At 40.9% G+C, this 19,133-nt stretch overlaps 1 protein-coding gene across 1 annotated transcript in view; it reads left to right on the top strand.

Annotated features, from left to right (window-relative positions):
- Positions 1 to 18,263, top strand: part of faf1 (Fas (TNFRSF6) associated factor 1) — a 72,622-nt gene extending 54,359 nt beyond the window's left edge. Inside the window, exons 17-20 of the mRNA XM_080473401.1 lie at positions 2,706 to 2,786; positions 3,786 to 3,863; positions 7,474 to 7,686; positions 16,451 to 18,263. Coding sequence (XP_080329527.1) covers positions 2,706 to 2,786; positions 3,786 to 3,863; positions 7,474 to 7,686; positions 16,451 to 16,534 — 456 coding nt within the window. The 3' untranslated portion in view covers positions 16,535 to 18,263. The remainder of the gene's footprint in view (positions 1 to 2,705; positions 2,787 to 3,785; positions 3,864 to 7,473; positions 7,687 to 16,450) is intronic.
- The last annotated feature ends 870 nt before the right edge of the window (positions 18,264 to 19,133 follow it).

Raw genomic sequence — 19,133 nt, 5'->3', positions numbered from 1 at the left:
GACAACTATTCTCTTTAAGTTGTTATTATGTCCACAGTACTTTGGCTTCTTTGTGGATTTGTCACTCTTGCACACTCTTCAAGTAAACACTATTGACAGCATGTCATGAGAAGTATTCATAGAGCGTCAGGCGAACATCAGGTGAGCTGTGATGTTCAGATGGTCCTACACCACCAAAATGTACCAAAAATATAAATGTCCTTTATCAAGCTTGTCAAACTTACAGCCCGCAGACCAAAAGCTGCCTTCCTGATTATTCAATTCAACCTGCAAGATAACCTCTAAAACATATTTTAAAAGAAAGTCACATAGAAATATTGTAGCAGACAGGATTTCAGATCTTTTCGGAAAGTTGCCAAACAACGTGAAAAGTCATTAGTTGTATTTCCAGATCCATCAGCGTTAAAGTAGAAGCTGAAAATGGAGGACATGTACTCTGGAGATTTCACTGTATTTTGCACTAGAAAGCATAAGAAACAACTGGACGGGTTAGTGTGACACATGTGCCATCATAATACACGACAACCAAGGACCCAAACTTTTGATACATGGCATCATTGATCCATACAAAGTTGTTAGTAAAATAAAATAATACCACCATGAGAGTGTGCAACTGTTTATTTCTCTCTTTCTCTTGGCCGTATATAATACACTTTCTAACACTAATTTACATAAAATTATTCTTTCACTCCCTTACTTATACATTACACTCACTCAGCATGTAATCGTAACACTTTTTGTTTGTTTTATTTTAAACAACAACAAAAATGTATTAGTAATATATTGCAAATAGAATTATGACATCGATTAGAGAAATAACATTTAACAGGGTATAAGGTTAATGAATAGCTACTATGAGGGGGGCCTGATTAAATCTAACAAACAGCTTGGTATGTCACAAAAATGACAATATACCAATGGAATTATTTATTATTAGGAGCATTAACATAACTACCTTCATTTATCCAGTAAATGATATCACAGCTCCAGAATTCATTCAACAATCTCACCTTTACAGAAGCAGTGCTGACATTCTGGTGAATATTCTCCCTTTCTGAACTCTTGTTCTTCTTTCTTCTGTTTGTTTTATTGCATTTTTTTTTCTCTCCTCCTCTGACTAAAAGCAACTTTAGACATGAATACAAACTGTGACCCAACCCAGACATTCCACTTTGACGGTGACTTTTGTGTTTGTCTGGAAATGAAGCAGCTGGACGGCCACATTGTGTCTTCAACCAACTGTATAACTTGCCACTCATTCCTATGGCTGTCTGTGTTTTAGCTTCAGCAGTTAGTAATCAAATGACTACACACTGCAGGTTTGGTGGTTTTCGTCGGTCGGCTTTCCTCAAGGCTGTTTCAGGTCATTTTCAGGTCAGTTCAGATTTTTTATGTGAAAAAAAGAAGATGAAAACTGGGCCCAGTTTTATGATGTCATATCTTGAGAAACTATAAATTCCAGGTCAGTTCCTTCATTTAAAAGCACCAAAATACATATTTTATTGTTCATGTAACCTGGGAGACAATCAGAACTGCGTAGTTATTGGTAGGGTTGTGACTATAGGCCAATTAGCCCTTAGTGCTTTGAAACATAACATTATATTTAAAAGTTGCCTCTGTATAAGCAGCTCACATCACTAGGTCCTAGCATTACACAGAAAATTAAAAAGGAGATCTTTACAGCTCTTTTCATTATTGCTTATTTGCAAGCAAACATTAAAATGTGTGACAGCTTGATGAGCGGACGTGTGCTGTCTTCTCATCACCATGAGAAGACGGCACGTCTCGCCAACTTGAACAGTAGCCAGGATCTACTTGTGAAAAATCTGTTTCTTTTTTCCTCTGAAGTTAAGGCCCTTCAAATCACATGGTGTCTGAACAGATACATGTCAGATTAACATTTTCCTTCATGCCTCTTCACATTAAGCCATTCTGGGCATTTCAAAACATTTGCCAACAGTTCAACTCAAGTGTCAAACAAAAATGACTATGCAACTCGTTTGCGTGACTCTGACCCGTTTTATTGAAGGTAGGTACTTTTGATGCTTTTGTGCCACTGTGCCATTCTTTTACAGTTTCTTTTCATTGCTCATCTATTATGTGTGGGGAAAGGCACAAATGTATCTTTGCATTTTCCGATTCAATGCAACAATAAACACTGTCAATTTGCTTGGCCACTGTCTCGCTGCGCAGTAGCCCTCTGATCATCACAATAAGCTTACTTTGCCATATCCGGGGTGGCACACAGCGTGGGCCTTCAGAAAATGGGAAACTAATGGCTGTGCACTGTTAACACAATGGACACTCGTATTTAGTCCCCGTCTTTATGAAACACTTTGTAGCCACAGCAGGTAAAAAGAGAAAGGCCGCCTGTCCCCTTCCCTCTGTACAAACAGGAAGAGAGAGGCTGTGTGAATGAAAGAGAAAGGGAGGGTGAAACCGAGATGAGGAAACATAAAAGAGGCTCGGGAACTGGTAAATGACGGCCCGGTCACAATGAATTCCCCTCTGGTGCAACTCTTTCATACCTGGTGTTTGTATGTAACCACACTAGACATGCTGCATTTTCTTTTGCTCCGTCCTTTCTGGCTTCCACCCCCAAAGCACCTCAGCTTAGATGTTTTGTAAATGTGTATTCTTTTATCATGTTGTTAGTTAATGGGCCCAACTTCTTTTTTTCTCCCCTCTCCCTCTCTTCCACCCAGGACGAGCGTGAGGCGAGAGAAATGGTGAAAAAGGAGCAGGATGAGGCGTATCGTTTGTCTTTAGAGGCCGACCGTAAAAAGGTACGATCAAAACAAAGCCAATTTGCTGTTTGTGTCAAAAGTGGGTTCCTAGCTGTGGGTGGGTATCGTCTTTTATGCTTTTGAGTGAAACTTTAAGCAAAGTTAAAGCATCAAGTTCTGTGCTTTTCCTGTTACTATGCTACCTTATTTGATTTGTTGTGGTGTTGTGTACGCATGCACGTACAAACACACACACACACACAAAGCAGACTTGGTAAATCTAAATTAAAATGAAATGAAAATGGGGGGAAAGCGAAGAAACATAAGTCAGGATAGAGACTCAAAATAGTTAATGAAATAAATCCAAACAATATATTGATAAATGAGCTAAATAAAAAACAAAAGTAACAGACTTAAGAGACAACTAGAGAGAAATGGATATTTTACATGCACAAGAGCTCAATCTAGGAACTACATTTAATTTTTTTGAATAGGCGAAGCCATAGTTTATTTTATATTTTATTTGCTTAGCACCTTAAGATTATTTGCCTGATCCTTAAATTATCAGGGTCTAATGCCACTTTGTGCCCAGATCTACTGGATAACACAAAGTACTCAAAAAGCTGTTATCTCAAGGCCATCTCAAACTCAATGTATCCTAATGAAGTGAAACGAGTGAGGTTACCTGTATCACAAATAATGAACAGTTTGAAAAGGAAAGATAGACAAGTCTCCATCTGATTTATGTTTGAGTGAAAATTATTTATTGGATGTGTAATTAAAGATGGAAGTCGACAGCTATTGCCCTTATATATTATGCAATAAATGTGTGTTTTTTAGTTTAGTTTAGACTTCATAGTAATTTAGACCCAAAGACACAGCAAAAAGTAGTTCAGACGCATATCTGGGTCTGTCTCTTTCACAGATACAGATATTGATAATAATGTTATTAGAGTATGAACGCGGGGCATACAGTACATGGTGATGAAGAGCTACTGTACAGACAACAGCAGGAGTTTTTTGTATTCTAATGAGTTAAATGTCCTTTTTTTTTCCCAGAGAGAAGAACAAGAGAAAAAAGAGGCTGAACTGGTTCGTCTTGAACAAATGAAAAAGGAGCAGGAGGAGGAGAAGGAGGTAAGAACTCCAGTCAGCCTCATATTCACTGCAATCAAAATGCTCATAATTAATTTTGCATTGTTATCACTGCTCGGCTGAACAGTGATATGTTGTGCCAGCACACAGTGACTGTGCCATTGTGCCGTCGTTTTATTGTCTGTCCTGCTCTCACTTCACTATAATGAGTCAATTAGACTGTGGTTTTGGTGAATCCTGTCAGCCAGTGAGGCCGGTGCAGTGTAGGCTCACCACCATCTCAGAAGAATCAAACGACGTAATTACAGCAAGACCAATCCTTGTTAATGTCACCCTCTGTACACAGTTATTGTTCAGTTTAACTGCTTTTTGCTCGTACAGCACACAACCTCATATTCAAGCCATGCGAACAAAAGCTTGAGGCAGTTCGTGAGGCGGGCCTATGCACAAACATACACACAACCTAAGCAAACACACACATTCACTTGAAAACAATTATTGTCCACGAAGTGGGGGCAAACACACACAGAGGCAGACACAATGTCACGCATAAAGGAAAACAATAATCGTGAGGATGGCACCAATGTTGTAATACAGTCCATAGTAACACCGTGCACAGTCCTGGCTGATTGTTGTTTACTCAGCAGCACAGAGCCTGAGGGTAGTGAGAGGTATTGGATGACCTGGCTCTTTCAGATGATTTGTCACTTAAATCAAACAGATGATGACAAAAGATTCCCAGAGCCAGCCATCTTAATTATATCACTGTAGTCCACTAACCAAACTCTGTGTACACACGTGTGTTATGCGTATTATGAACAACAATAGCCTTGATAACCTTCTGTTTCCTACTTATATTATTTTGTCTGCTCAAGCTTGACGGCTTTTGTGCTAACACATTGTTTTCTTATACGACGGTCCAGATACACATCCGGAAAAGGAGAAAGAGGAGGAGGATCAGCAGCTGTATAACTAAACAGTGAAAAATGACGTTTCATATATAATTATGGACAGCATAAAACAATTGTGAAATCATCTATTTTCTAATGTGTGTGATTGTAGCTATCTGAGCTTTGGCCTAGGTCAAATTTATAGACTCCTTGGAAGACTGAAGTTTTATTGATTTAAATTTTTTTAGTCACCCAATAATTTCTACATTGAGTTTTGCTTGAATTCAATAGTTCCTAAATGTATAAAAATGCATTTTATTACCAAAATATAAGGAACCACACACATATTATAACCTGTGACATCATACTCAAGTGGGTGGGAAATGTTCAACATTTCTGTGATTTTAATCATTGCATTCAGCCTTCTATTGTTTTTGATCAAGATAGAAATCCATCTGATATAAACATTTCTGTTTGTCTCCATGATTTGTTTTATAGCCTTAATATCTTTGATCAACAATTTAATGAATAACTGCTCCATTTAATTACATGAAGAGTCTGCTAAGAAAGATTATCTAATTTTATCGTATTCATTTCTTTCTCTTCTTTTTCACTCTTCAGTAGGCTTGTGAGGCAGTGACCCCACACTGTGTATGACAGAAATTGCAGACACAACAAAAACACCAGTTGCCACCAGAGATCGGACAATGCTAGTGGGAATGCCTTCTCTGTGATTTTGTGCCCTTGTGCAAAGAAAAGGGAGATGAAAGTAGAAGGTGGTGAATTGGGGTGGTGGCTGTGGAGTGGCAGTGTGTATGAGTTTCATGTGCCGGTGTGGGCTAACGTTATTATTTACCTCCTTCTGGGGCCTTAGCATACAGTTGTGTGTCTGTCAGGTGTGCCCCCACCCCACACACACACCACCACCACCACCCTTCATCTGTTTGCTTTCTGTGGTTAGCTGAGCAGAGCCAGAAAGGCAGATAAATGGCGGCAGAGATGCTCCTGATTGTTTGTGTGGACCTTCCAGGGGCGCGAGGCTCGACCAAACGTGTGTCCTGTGGTTTCTGTAGGGACGCTACATCTCAGTCGTGTGGATGTTTATGCTTGTGTCTGTGGTTTACAGCCTGTTTGTCCGTCTACTGTCTCACACTGTGTGTGCGCGTGCGCACGTGTGTCAGTTTGTCCCCGGGGGCCCCTTTAACTCAGTCAGCATCAGTTCTTATACCTGAGGGAGCTGATGGCGGAGCGGCACGCGCCCTACCCTGCCCACCCAACACCAGAAGCTGCTAATGAGCTACTGTTGTACACTCTTATGAAATATAATTGCATTATGGTGTGCAAATAAAACCGGGGCGTGTTGTCACAGCATATGCTCCCCGGCTGGCCAAACAGGAACAACAAGCCGGGGGGGAGGAGGAGGAGGAGGTGAAGGGCAGCAGTAGAAAGACGGGGAAGGCTCAAGGGAGCAGCTGAAGCATGTTTTTTGGAGCTGTGGGGCGTTGATTAGCTTTGCTATGGAAGATGACAGTTCATTGTTGTCTTTGTGCCCGTTAACCACTCTCCCTTTGTGGTGTTGAAAATATTATCATATTCAGAGCCTGTTAAAGAGCACATTTCCTCCTATGAAATCAGATCTTAAATTATCTCAACAAGACATTGACATATTCAACGGGCGCAGTCCAGGCATAAGAAAGCATGATGGCTTGTGAGAAGAGCTCACTTGGCTGTTTTTAACATACTGCTATGCTACTTGGCAACCTTCTGAGCTATGCAAGGCTTTTGGGAGCAGGGTGAGACACAGGGCAACTAATTTAATAACATTCTTAGGACAAGAAAATGGTTTAATTAATGTGAAGCAACAGTGCTGCAATAAGGCGCTGGGAGAAACTTCTTGGCTTGTCTTTCATACATGCTTGGATAGTGTGTCATCGTCTTGATAACAGCCAGAGTCACTGATGAGTCTTTGGTTTAAGTTTACTAAAAACACAGACAGACAGAGATGATTTCTTCATGTGTTGGAAAGGACTCGATGTAAGCTTCTTGGCTTTCTTCCTTTCCTCTTCTGTTGTATACCATAGGGTTTAAATGTTTAGTAGTCTAAATTAGACAAATATAGTTTTAATAAATACATTCATACTTTTTTTGTGGACATTGATGGTGGTAAGTGTTGTTGTGAGTCTGTAGAAATAGTCATGTATCCTGTCTAGATTTGTAACATCTTTTCATTTAATTTGGTATATGAATGAAATTAATGTCTAGAAGTTATTGCCTGGTCATGTTGAGTTGCCAACCATCAATATTTAACAAATAACAATTTTTTTTTTTTTTTTTAAGCATCAGAGATGTACACTGTATATATAATTTGTATTTTCTTTGAATACTGTGTACCACAGCACTACTGTATCATACCTGTACTCTACTGTAGTAGTTATCACTTTGGCCTCTCTGCAAGAATATCTTTTTTGGAAGGAAACCAGAGGCCTGTGAGAAAACACAAGCAGGCACAACGAGAAAATGTAAACTTAATACAGAGCGACCCTCACATCCAGTCTGCCGGTACTTCTAAATTGCCTGTAGGTTTGGACATGTCTATTCTGTCTATCTCTCTGTCCTTGCACCCAGCCAGGGTGTGAACTGCCTTTGGCCGTTGTGAGCCCGGGCTAACTCCAGAACCGTCAAGCCTCCGCAAGATGACTAAAGCTTTTTGGATGATGTCTAGATGTAATAATAAGAATACTTGATTTTCTGTTTCTGTGCAGGCATTACGCATGTCATTGGAACAAGGCCTACCTCCAGAGCCTGACCAAGAAGTGGGAGATATCTGCACACTGAGGATCCGCACCCCAAGCGGCGAGTTTCTCGAAAGGCGTTTTCTGAGTACTTCTAAGCTCCAAGTACTGTTTGACTTTGTGGCGTCCAAAGGATATCCCTGCGGAGAATACAAGCTCCTCACCACCTTCCCTCGCAAAAATGTGAGTGTCCTACCAACACGCTTTCAAATGCACTTGTAAAAAAATATAGCTGAAAACGGTCTGGGGGGGGGATCGGTGCGGTCCAGTGTAAGATTACTGCCAAATTAAACTTGCAGATCACATGATCTCGATAATGACAACCGAAGGATGCAATACCAACACATCACTAGGTTTATTTCCTCCGACAGGTGCTCATAAAAATGTTTATAAAATCTAAAAGTTCGTTTTTGATTTATTAGACATTAACTGAGGTATTTAAAGCCTTTCGCTCTTAATTCACAACATTTATTGAATTAGAACTATAAATTTTTCAAATTTCTTTAACTCGTAATGACATCTTCAATACTTTAAACATCTTAGTCTCTGTGTTTTGGGGATTTTTAAATAACTGAAAAAATATGTAAGTATTGTAAATGTCTTCAGGTATAACTGTAAATGCCCTTGTAGGTACTGAGTTGGGTGGGTTTTCCACAATGTCTCTCAGATCCTGCTGAACTTCTTTTGTGGTTTTAAGCTGCCTCGCTTTTTTTTTCTACACATGATCACAGATTCAATTGAGGGGCTTGAGATTAGGGCTTTGTAGGGTCGACGCCATCTGTTTCTGGACTCCTTGTTCTTCACATTGCTGAAGATAGTTCTTTGTGACTTTTGGAATCTATCAAGCTGCAGTAAATGTTGTGCTAACGCAGTACCTCTCTGATGGTGCAATGTCATGGAAGCTTAACATTTAAAGTACCTATAACATTTGAATGTATGTGCAGTGAAATTGGTTTATAAAGCAGCATGTCTGAGCTGTTCGAGTCAAAGATTTTAAATTTGATAGAAGCTGACATATTTCTTTTGTCCAGTTTCAGGACTTTTCTCCCCGCATCAAAGAAGTGATTCATTTTACCTTCCTGCAGAAAAGCAGCAGTAGATTTTGATGTACTTTTGGTCAGAGCAAACATCTCCACTGGAGAGATCCACAGCTGTAATTGACTTTTCAATTTGAGCATCAAGCGATGGCTGTGAATGAGAAACAGCGGGAACAATAATTCCATCGGTTATGACTTAATGATGATTGTGTTGTTGTTTTTTTTTAAAATATAAAAAAAACAAACATTTTGTTTTAATTATTCAATTCTTTTGTTTGTGTGCTGCCGTTGCTCTGTTGCATCGCTGCCTTTGTTTACTCGCACCTGTGATGTGGAAAGTTAAGCCGACGGTTTATCCGTCCACCTGCACACATGTATTATTCACTGAATATTAATTAGTATCAGTCCGCTGTGAATACAGTACCCTCTGATTGTGTTAGGATACAGTTGTCAGCACTAACAGAAGTATTCTCTGTGGCTCTCCTGCTAACGCCCGGCAGCACTCTGCTAGCTACAACTAGTCATTAGAGGGCTTGGTCAAAGCACGCTGTGGTAGTGAGCTAATGAGCACCGTTTTAACTACCACTTTAATTAGCCATGCTGCTGGAAACAAAAATGGGATTTCCATTAATCAAGAGATGAGTGCATGTGGAGTGGTGGTGGTTGTATAGAGAGGTGTGTGTGCGTGCGTGTGTGTGTGTGTGTGTGTGTGCGTGCGTGCGCGTGTGTGTGTAGGCTTGCCCAGGCAGTGTGCCATCGTAGTCTATGGAGACCGCCGGGGCACAAACACCTCAGAGTAACACACACATTAACGCGTAGCTCACACTCGCCTCTTCGTCACAATCACACACTTCAACACATGCACAAATATTTTCAAGCAAACACATGCCCCGCTCACAACTTTGTCACTTAAAGGATTCACAGTTGTCTCTTTATAATCAAGAGTAAACATGTGTTTGAGACAGAGATAAAGATGTGTCTGCATCGCAGATGAAATTCCGGCAAAAACAGGATGGGAGGATTAGAGGGGGAGAGAAGCGAGAAGAGGCTGGTGACTGCAGAACTAGTCAAAAAGAGAACAGAGAAGACAAAAGCTTAAACAAAGAAGTGATTTAATCAGAGAAACAGTCTGAAAGAGAAAAGGATAGAGAAGACAAGTGGGGAAGATATTAAAAAGAAGAAGATGGGAGATAATTTCAGAAAACAGAAAGGCAAGAGATTTGGGGAAAGAGTGGAGGAAAGCGGCTCATTGGTAGTGCCAGTATGAGGCTGTGAACACAGGCCCCTGTCTAATCCTGCAGCTCTGTGTTGTAATTAAATGAGAGGAGCATAGAAAGCCTCCATCCCGTCCAGACGCTCTCACTGTTGCTCTGCCAGGATCAGAGGATAGAGGATAGACCACTATTGCATTTGTAATACTGCACAACTGTTGAAACCTTTTTTCCCTTCTCTAGTTTTCCGGGGCTTTGTGTAGTGTCACTCTTACTTTTGCTATTACCCTTCTCGTCAGTGTGCTTTATGTCATCTCCCTTCATTCAGCTGTAGCACAAAGCAGTTAGATCTACTCAATCCGACTTTAAAAAAGTTGTGAAGCTGGATTGAGTATTTTCTATCTGCAACTACAGCACTTTCCATCAAGAGACAGAGCTTGTAAATCTGGTAACACAGCCCTGTACCCATTTATAAACATTAACTGCAGCCACTCTGTGGTTGGGATGTCGGTTTCCTGCTCGCACCACCTTCCTGTAGCAGCGCCAATAAGTGTCCTATTAGTCTCCACTTTTTGGACTCAGTCTCTTCCTCAACATTTGGTATCAGTGGCTTATCTCTTCAGCACTACAGCAGGCCTTACACTGGCATCATTTGTACTAGGCTTAGCCGTGCTCAGGGAACTAACCCTTTCTCCGTTTCAATGACTGTCAGCGAGTTTGAGGAGAAGGAGGGGGAATTTTAGTGTTTCAGTTTTCAGCTTTTCATTCACGAATTTCCTCCTTTTCCTTTGATACTTGTTGAACACAAGCCTCCTTTAGAAAGGCTCCAGGTCTTCTTCCTTCACCACGTGGTGAACATGTTTAGACTGCAGTTAAAATCATTTGCATTAGGCTCTTCCTGCCTGGCGGCTCACAGGTACCCAAACACTGTCAAAACAGCGTATTAGTTTTCTCACTGTGATACTGTACTCTATTTCACCTGGTCCATAATCCCTCTTCCAGCTCTGTCTGTGAATTTGCCCGGTAAAGTCTTAGACAAAACCTGAGATCCAGAAAAAACAAACGAAAGCAGAAGAAGAACCTGTGCTCTGTGCTGAAATAGATTTTACATCTGTCATACTGGTGTGTTTTTGTTTTTCTTGTCCCGCTATCTGACAGAGCTGAAGGAAAACTCACAGGAAACTGAGCATCAGTTTATTTTCAAAGTAGTTTCATTTTGAAATGCTTCCTCAGAACTTCCTATGATATTACCTCCATCTGACTCCAACCTGTATGGCTGCATGGCACTGCTTCATCTCTGATGTAGGAGACGGAGGGCAGTATCCCCTTCATCCATTTATGTCTCTTGAACTCGCATCTTGTTTATTGTTACTTCACTATGTAGAATGATGTATGTGGAGGGCTTTTTCAAAGCCCACCCAGTGTGACATTGACAGAGCGGCAAAAATAAAGGAGCCTGGTAGATTTTTCTGCAGCACTGTACCCAAGTATGCAGAAAGAGTCATAAGGAACTATTTTCAGCCACAATAAGGAAAAGGAGTCCTGCAGCAGATGGCGTGACCTCCACAGAGCCCTGATCTCAACATCATGGAGACAGTCTGGGATTACATGAAGACACTGAGATGTGCTAAATCCACAGAACTGTGGCAAGTTTCTCAAGATATTTGGAAGCAAGAACTTGAAAAACTGTGTGAAACCGAACCTGAAGAAAGCACGTAGTTGAAAATATTTCCAAGTGCATAATTTAAAGACATTTCCACGTCTCTGAACTTAGAGGCGTTTCTCTTTTTTCCCCGCCAGTGCTTTCTGAAAGAGCAGTTAATGTACTAAACCTTTCAAATTAAGAGTGATATGAAGGGGTGGATTTGATTAACAATTACAATAGGTCAGTTTCTGAAAGCAGGTTATTTTGTTTTTGTAGTATATATAGAATAGTATTAATTGTGCGTGCGTGCGTGCGTGCGTGGGTGGGTGGGTGGGTGTGTATATAAATATATATATATCTTTCCACATGAATCCTCAGTGTTAAAAGCTGATTTTTCCCCTCAGGATTTTATCCCCTTCTTCTCTTTAAACCTCTTTCTCCTGCTCTTTTTTTTTTCCAGCTTTCCCTCCTTCTGCCTCCCTTTTCGCTCTTCATCTCCTACCTTTCTTCCTCATCCTCCTCTCTGCTCCCCACACAGCGCACATCTTTTGTCTTTTTACATTTTGCTCACTCTCCTTTATCACTCACTATTTGTGCCCTCTCCATCTTCATCCAAATCAACTGTTATTACCTCGAAAAATCATCACCATAGTTTTTATATCTATATTTTTTCAGGCATACACAAGCCTACCCTCCTATTTTCCCCTCATTTCATTGCGCTCTCGTTTTCTTTTTTACCCCATTCTGCATTTTTCAGTTTTTTTCATCCTCCCCCCGTCCAGTCTGCGCGGCACTCCCTTTGAAGTGTCTTATTCTAGTTGGCTCTTTTCTGTTCACGCCCCAGCACTACGTGTTGTCAACGCTCCTGGCAGCAGATAATGATCTCCCACTGCTTTTGTAATTGGCCAAATAAACACTTGACAACACAAGTTTAAAACAGACAAGTTATTTGGTTTTAATTAACATAGCAGGGCCTGTAATGGCTTCATTAAAAATGCGTTATTTCAGCTGCACGTTTGATTATGTTGGAAACGGACATCTTGAGGTCCCGTGTTTATTTTCCCTTTCTTTTCTTTCACGGCTGAGCGTTGCTCAGTGTCGCGTCCTCTGTTTTCAGTGTGTTTTATTCATTTGAATCAATTGACTTACAATTGTAGTATTTATTTTAACTTCACATTAGGTGCTAATTATTTCGTTTAAACTGTCCAGAAATCTTCTGTTTATAAATGGCAAATACATAGAGTTCATAGTCGTCTAATATTATATGTCTAATTTTTTTTTTATCAGGAAGAGAGAGAAAATATCAAATATTGCTGAAAGGCACCATCTGTCTCTCTGTTGGGATCCAGTTTTAAAATTAGGCTTTATAATGCAGAGCTCAGTAACTGCTCTTGTTATTATAATATCACTTTAGATTTTGCTTCAGGCAAGCCGAGCTTAATCAACTTTTTATTCTGTTCATTTATGTAATTTTATTTAACAGTTTTCATTGATTCAAGTGGTATTTTTTCCCAATTCTTTTCAGTTTGATGAAAATCTTTATAGAATAATTTAATCTTTTAAATGAGACAAATGTTTTTTTGGCTTATTGATTCGATCTGAATTGACTGATAAGAATTATATTGACTCAAGGTTAAAAACAAACCTCAAAACATAGCGCTAGATTGTGTCTTGTGTATGTATGTATGCATGTATGTATGTATGTATGCATGGCTGTGTAGGCACAGGAAGAGAGAATATGGCTTAGGCTGAGCAAAGGAAAAACAACAGCTTTGTTTGTTGACAGATGCCTCCATGCTTATGGTCTGTTAATTGGATAACAATGTAAACAATCACCGATGGCGCCCGTCTCCTGTGTCAGTGTGGCATCTTGTTTCCCTACTTTCTTTTTCAGAGTCAGATGCTGCTCTCCCCGTCGTCTCTCCCTCGTGCACTGCAAGCACAAACTCCTCCTGATTTCACTCAACACACACACACCGACACACACACCCACACATACACACCTGCTCCACCCCAAAGCCTCATTTACTCCTACCTGATGCTGTGGTGTCATGACAGCCTGTCGGGTTCATTAACATGGCAGCCATTTGTGACGCGCCGCTCCTGAGGTGGGAAAAAGAATACAGCAGCTCTGTTGGTCGTTTTCCCCACCGTTGGGATGGATAATGTTTGCTGCTAACGCACACATGCACACTGAACACGATCTTATAACCCTCTCATCATAGCGTCTCGCTCCCTGCTGCGCCATGAGCCAGTTGACGAGGTGAGGGACAAGAGGTTGCTGTGGCACCCTCGCCCTGCGAGCACCAGGCTCGCCAGAACCCTGCTGAGAAGCCAAGGGTCTAAATGACACTTGGAAATGAGGACAAGGAGATGAAATCGTGGAGTCAAAGACCCCCCACTTGCACATGGTGTGACATTTCCAAACACCCATAGGAGATGGATAGGTTATGTGATGCTGATATGCCCTCACTTTCCCCTCATTTACAACCTTTGAGGGTTTTTTTTTTTTTCTCTTTCTCTCTTTCTCCTCCCTCTGCATCATTTCACTTTAAAGATTTTCTCTTTTTACTATTACGGTAATTTTTTAAATTTTATGAACGCAAATAAAAAGAGAAAACAACATCAAACTGTCAGTTTATAAACAATTCTTAAGTCACTATATCAAACCCAAAATGTTCACAAATAGTCAGAAGGCTAAGCCAACATTAATGAGGGCGAGGAAGGCTTCATTTGAACAGGCAGCATCCAGAGGGCCCGATGAAATCAGGCCAGAGCCTATAACTCATGGAAATGCAGCTCAATAAAGATCCTCAATCTCAGTAATTGCTCCTGTAGCCTAAAAATAAAACTGTTTAAATTTGGCTTGTACTTTAGTTGCACGGGCCTTTATTTAAATCTTTAAATTCTCTGTGACAAATTTAATACTCGAATAAACCAAAGTTTCAATATTTCCCACACCCTGTCATCTGTCCAGTGCCTTTCACTGCATATGAATGAGTTTGTTTTCTTTGTATTTTAGAGTTTATTTTCTTTCCGAATCAGGATTTTTCTCATAAAGTAACTTGAATCCTGCAGTGCTTGCAGTCTAAATGTGATACTTGCTATAAACACTGCAGGTGATTGCCAGCAATGTTCAGATTTCAATCCCCACAGCACTCTTGTTTTGAGCTTTTCACTTTTGCTTGTCGTTGGGGCGACCTTTTACTGTGTTCGGCTTGTCCTCCGACCTTCTACAACGAGTACAGGGAGCTGACTAATTATCCTCCACAAGGTTTGAATAGGTTTCCTAATCAGAGGGGCTGATGCAGCAGTCATCAGATAAGCCCTGGAAACATCTCGGTGTCCCACTGCCTCGCCCAGCCAGCCCAGGTGTTAGATTGGCCCGATGTAACACAACCCCTCATGAGATTAGCTCACATAATCTAAGAGGCCCACAGGGGTGGTGGGTGTCAGAGACAGTCCGATTGTCCTGTTTTGAAATACACAGGTCAGACCCCCCCTTATGAGGGCTAACTCGATCAACCCCGTTGTGGGTGGCAATGCAGTATTCCTCCACTCAAAGACAATAGCCATTGAGTACATAAATGTTACCTTCCTCTAAAGCATCAGTGACGTTTCAGTATGACCTTAGTCAAAGTTGAGACGAATCATTATTAGCGTTCAATAATACAGAGTTCCCACCCACTCCCCCTCTCAGCCTCTCTCTCTCGCTCTCACTCTCTCGCTCTCTCTTTCTCCCTCACTTGTCCTGTAAACTTCATTCGTTTGCTCCAGATTGGAGCCTTTTTAAGAAAACAAACCCAATGGTTTTCTTATGGAAACAAAGCTCTTACAGCTCAAATTACACCTTGGGCTTTTTTTTTTTTTTTTTTTTAAACAGGCTGCTAGAATAATACACACCACATACACTCACAGGTGTTTCAATCAGCGCTACACTGGAGCTCCACTGTTCTCCGGTCTCAATCACAGGGGATGTATAGCTCGCCAGCAACTTCAGGAGTTTTGTTGCTGTGAGATGCTGCTGATGAGATTTGGACGAACCTGTAAAGATGCTTATTTGAATATATGTTTTTAGTTTATGACTGAACCAACCTGAAGACATGTCTCACTTCTTATCCAACTTTTTCAAAGGGTCTTAGTGATGTTACAAGTATTCAAATATCAGTATGTTTATGAGGCATCAGGGAGTTTAAAAGGCCTTAAAATATCTGTATATAGACTTCTTGACCCGTTCATATTTTAGCTAAAGTGAGCAGATCGTTCATAGCTAACGTTGTTCAAAGTGTTTTGCCTGTAAAAGTCAACAGCCTGAGTTCGATCTCCCATAAGCACATACAATTTTGTACGTTGTTGTGTTGCATGTCACAGCTTCCGCTTGCATTTGTGGATTTCATAGTGAACCGAAAAAGAGAAGAGAATCATGTCTGTTTTTATTGCAGTACCTTGTGCTCTGAGATTTTTAAACATTTTCTAAATCCATTATATAATATATCGTATTATTTTGTACTGTAGATTGATTGAAATTTTACTGAAATTGTATTTGCAATATTTAGTCTCATCTGACATTTTATAATGAGCCACACAAACAAACGGTGTTATTTAGATTGCTCAAGAGTTAAATCTCTTCAGATGCCTCAGGAAAAGCAATGCACCTGAACTCATCATTTTAAGAGCAACACACCCGTGACTACAGAACTGTGTAGTTTGGTTGAGAACCATAGAGAAACAACTGTGTATGTGTATGAAACTGGCAGACTTCTTTGTCAGTTTTAGGGAGTCTCATGCTTTTGAAACTTTCATTCAGACTAATTGTGCCATTTGAACTACTCACCGAGAGTGGTGATGGACGTCATTGTTTCTTCTTATATTTAGGAATGAAGGGCTTCAGATTTTTCAGGGTCTGGGTTCTCGTTGACCAATCTGAGGATTGGATATTTAGCTGGAAGTTGTTTATATGATTCTGTTTGATCAGCCAACTATGAAACAAAGCATTTCTTGGTTGATTGTCTAATGTTCGTTCCTCTGTCTCCCCTCACCTCATCTCTTCTCAGGTAACAGACTTGGATCCAGGGTCGACTCTGCTGGAGGCCAGGTTGTGTCCACAGGAGACGCTCTTCCTGGGGGCCAAAGAGTAGTAACTGCCCCGTGGATTACTGAGAGACTGACTGATAAACTGGCTGGATGCACATTAGTCACCAAGCATGGGCCCCGTCCCAGTCTGGGCCTATACTACACACACACACACACACACACACACACACACACACACACACACACCTACGCACACATAGAGTTACACAAAGGTGAAACTTTCAGACGTAAATGAACACACAGTCAGGCACACTCACACAAGTGCAAGTAAGCTTTTCTGCCCTCGGCCTGGTCGTGATAAATGAATGGGTGGTGTGGTGTATATGTGTTGCACAGAGGAGCAAAGACAGTATCACAAGCACACAGCCAAACTATCACAAGCCCTAATCCCGTCTCTCTCTCTCTCTCTCCCTCCCTCTTTCTCTCTCTCCCGCACATACACTTAACACACTTCACCTTTCAGGACTGCTGTGTCATGGTTTGTCTCACACAAGACAAGCTTAGGACAATAAGTGTTCAGAGACTGAGATGACAGATCTTTGTCACAAACAAAAATAAAGGACTTGTTCCCGGATTTTCAGTTAAACACAATGATGCTGTTTTGTTAGAACATGGTTTTTGTGTTTGAAATAATAAAAATGATATAAAAATGTTTTAGGAAAAACTTCAATAAGTCTGAGCTGAGTCATCTGAACCTCTATTTACCCTCCTAAGGCTAATTTATGCTCGATGTTCGATACTCGTATGGATATGCACAAAGCCTTCCATCTCTACCTTGTGTTCATTTCATCCATATTTCTTTCCGTCCCCTGGAAGTTTACGGATATGGACCAACGGAGGAGTACCACCGCTAACCTCGGGGGCAGTGTAGCCGCTGAGTGCAGCTGACTGAGGCACCAAGAAGAAACCAGCCCGTCCTTGAGGGCAAACCATATTGGGTAACACACCTTGATATTGCAGCGCAGTTGCAGAACCCAATTTGAGATGTGCTACCAGAGCTTTCCAATTCCTGTACAGAGGAGGTGCAGGGGGACAGCGAGACGTTCAACCTCACTGACGGACGATGTGACTTGTTATGCTTGATGTGGGGCGCCACTCAGCTGAACAAGTCGGCAAAACCCAGTGTGGATATTTTGAAATATTATATAACTGTTGTCATCAGTTTGCCTAATTTAAAGGAATCAACATCCACCGCTACCGACCATCACTCCTATATTCTCCTTCTCAAACCGTACATTATCGTGTCTTCACCACTCGCCATGTCAACACAACTTCTGCGACTGTTGCCATAGAAATCGTTGCCAGGGGCTGTGGACACAGAGCTGCCCCCCTGTGGAGGTGTAGTGTACTGTCCATGTCATCAGAAAGGGTGTATAGAAGCATAAAGGCAGTGACGGAAACATCTTTTCAAATGAATGCATTCATTTTAGTGTGTACATGGAGCATAAATCAGCCTTTAATCTTTCCCAACTCCACATTTGACCTACCCTGACCTGACCTGACTTGACCACGTCTTCCACCACCACCCGTCTGTCCGCTATCCACTTAGGGGACGGGGCTTGATGGGACACCAGCAGCATCTGCAATGTCTCTTCAGCCTTTAATCGTCCATGATTTAACCACCACTGCTCAACAAGCCAATAGAGTGCTCAGTGGTCAGGGTTTCTTTTTTTTTCTTTTTTTTTCTTCTTCTTCTGGATCCTTGTTGAAGTTTGTTCCTGTGTTAGGTTCAGTTTGATATACATTATATAAAATATATGTTTATGAGCATCAACTTGTGTCACCCTGTAATTTGTTGAAACCCGTCGCACACATGCACACAAGTCTTTTCCTTCAGTTGATTGAAACAGTATTTTTTTCTAAAGACGAGGTGATGCAGAGAAGTCATTTTTATTTTAATTGCTGCTGGTTGAAAAGTTGAACATTATCCACTGTGGTGAACCAGCCGCTTCATGAAGTACTCCTGTGCAATCTGAAGCAGGGGTAGGATTTTACATTCTGTGGCACTCCACGGAATGTAAATAAAAAACAATGAGGTGGGCAAAGTTCAAACCAAACTTTGTCATAAATATCAGCATATCTCGCAAGAAGATCGATATCTTTCCCCTTCAGTACGATAAATAAATACTTCAATGTCCATGAGTTGTGAGAAACTTTGTATTTTTACTTTGAATCGTTTTTGGGGGCCACCATAGTGAAAATGGGGGAGTGTATACTCAAACTACATACATACCTTTAGTAAAAGCAAAATTTTGCTACATGCATCATGTGAACAAATTTCCATTGATATATTTCTTGTTGAATTCACATGAGCCAAAAGCCACTTGGTACAACAGCTCCACCTCAAACCCTGTTTACACTGACGTTATACCAAGCTCGAAAATATCTCATTTTTATTCTGTTTATCTTGAGTTTGGAGTTGTGCTCAGCTAGACTGTTTCATACTGAGCCTTGCCCGTGATATTCTGCTTTTGCTACTTAGATTACAAAATCTGTAAAGCATCCTCAATATTTGTGGAATCCAGTCTAACATTAGTGCATGCTACAGCCACAAAAATGAACTAAGTTACACTGGATGATGTTTATAGTGCACTTTTACTTCTTCAGTCTCAGAGCTCAGTCACATCCACACAGGCACTGGCC

The sequence above is a fragment of the Lipophrys pholis genome (genome assembly GCF_963383615.2).
Source record: "Lipophrys pholis genome assembly, chromosome: 10".
NCBI classification, from domain to species: domain Eukaryota; kingdom Metazoa; phylum Chordata; class Actinopteri; order Blenniiformes; family Blenniidae; genus Lipophrys; species Lipophrys pholis.
Note: the sequence above shows the minus strand (reverse complement) of the source record. Positions and strands in the feature narration are given on the sequence as shown.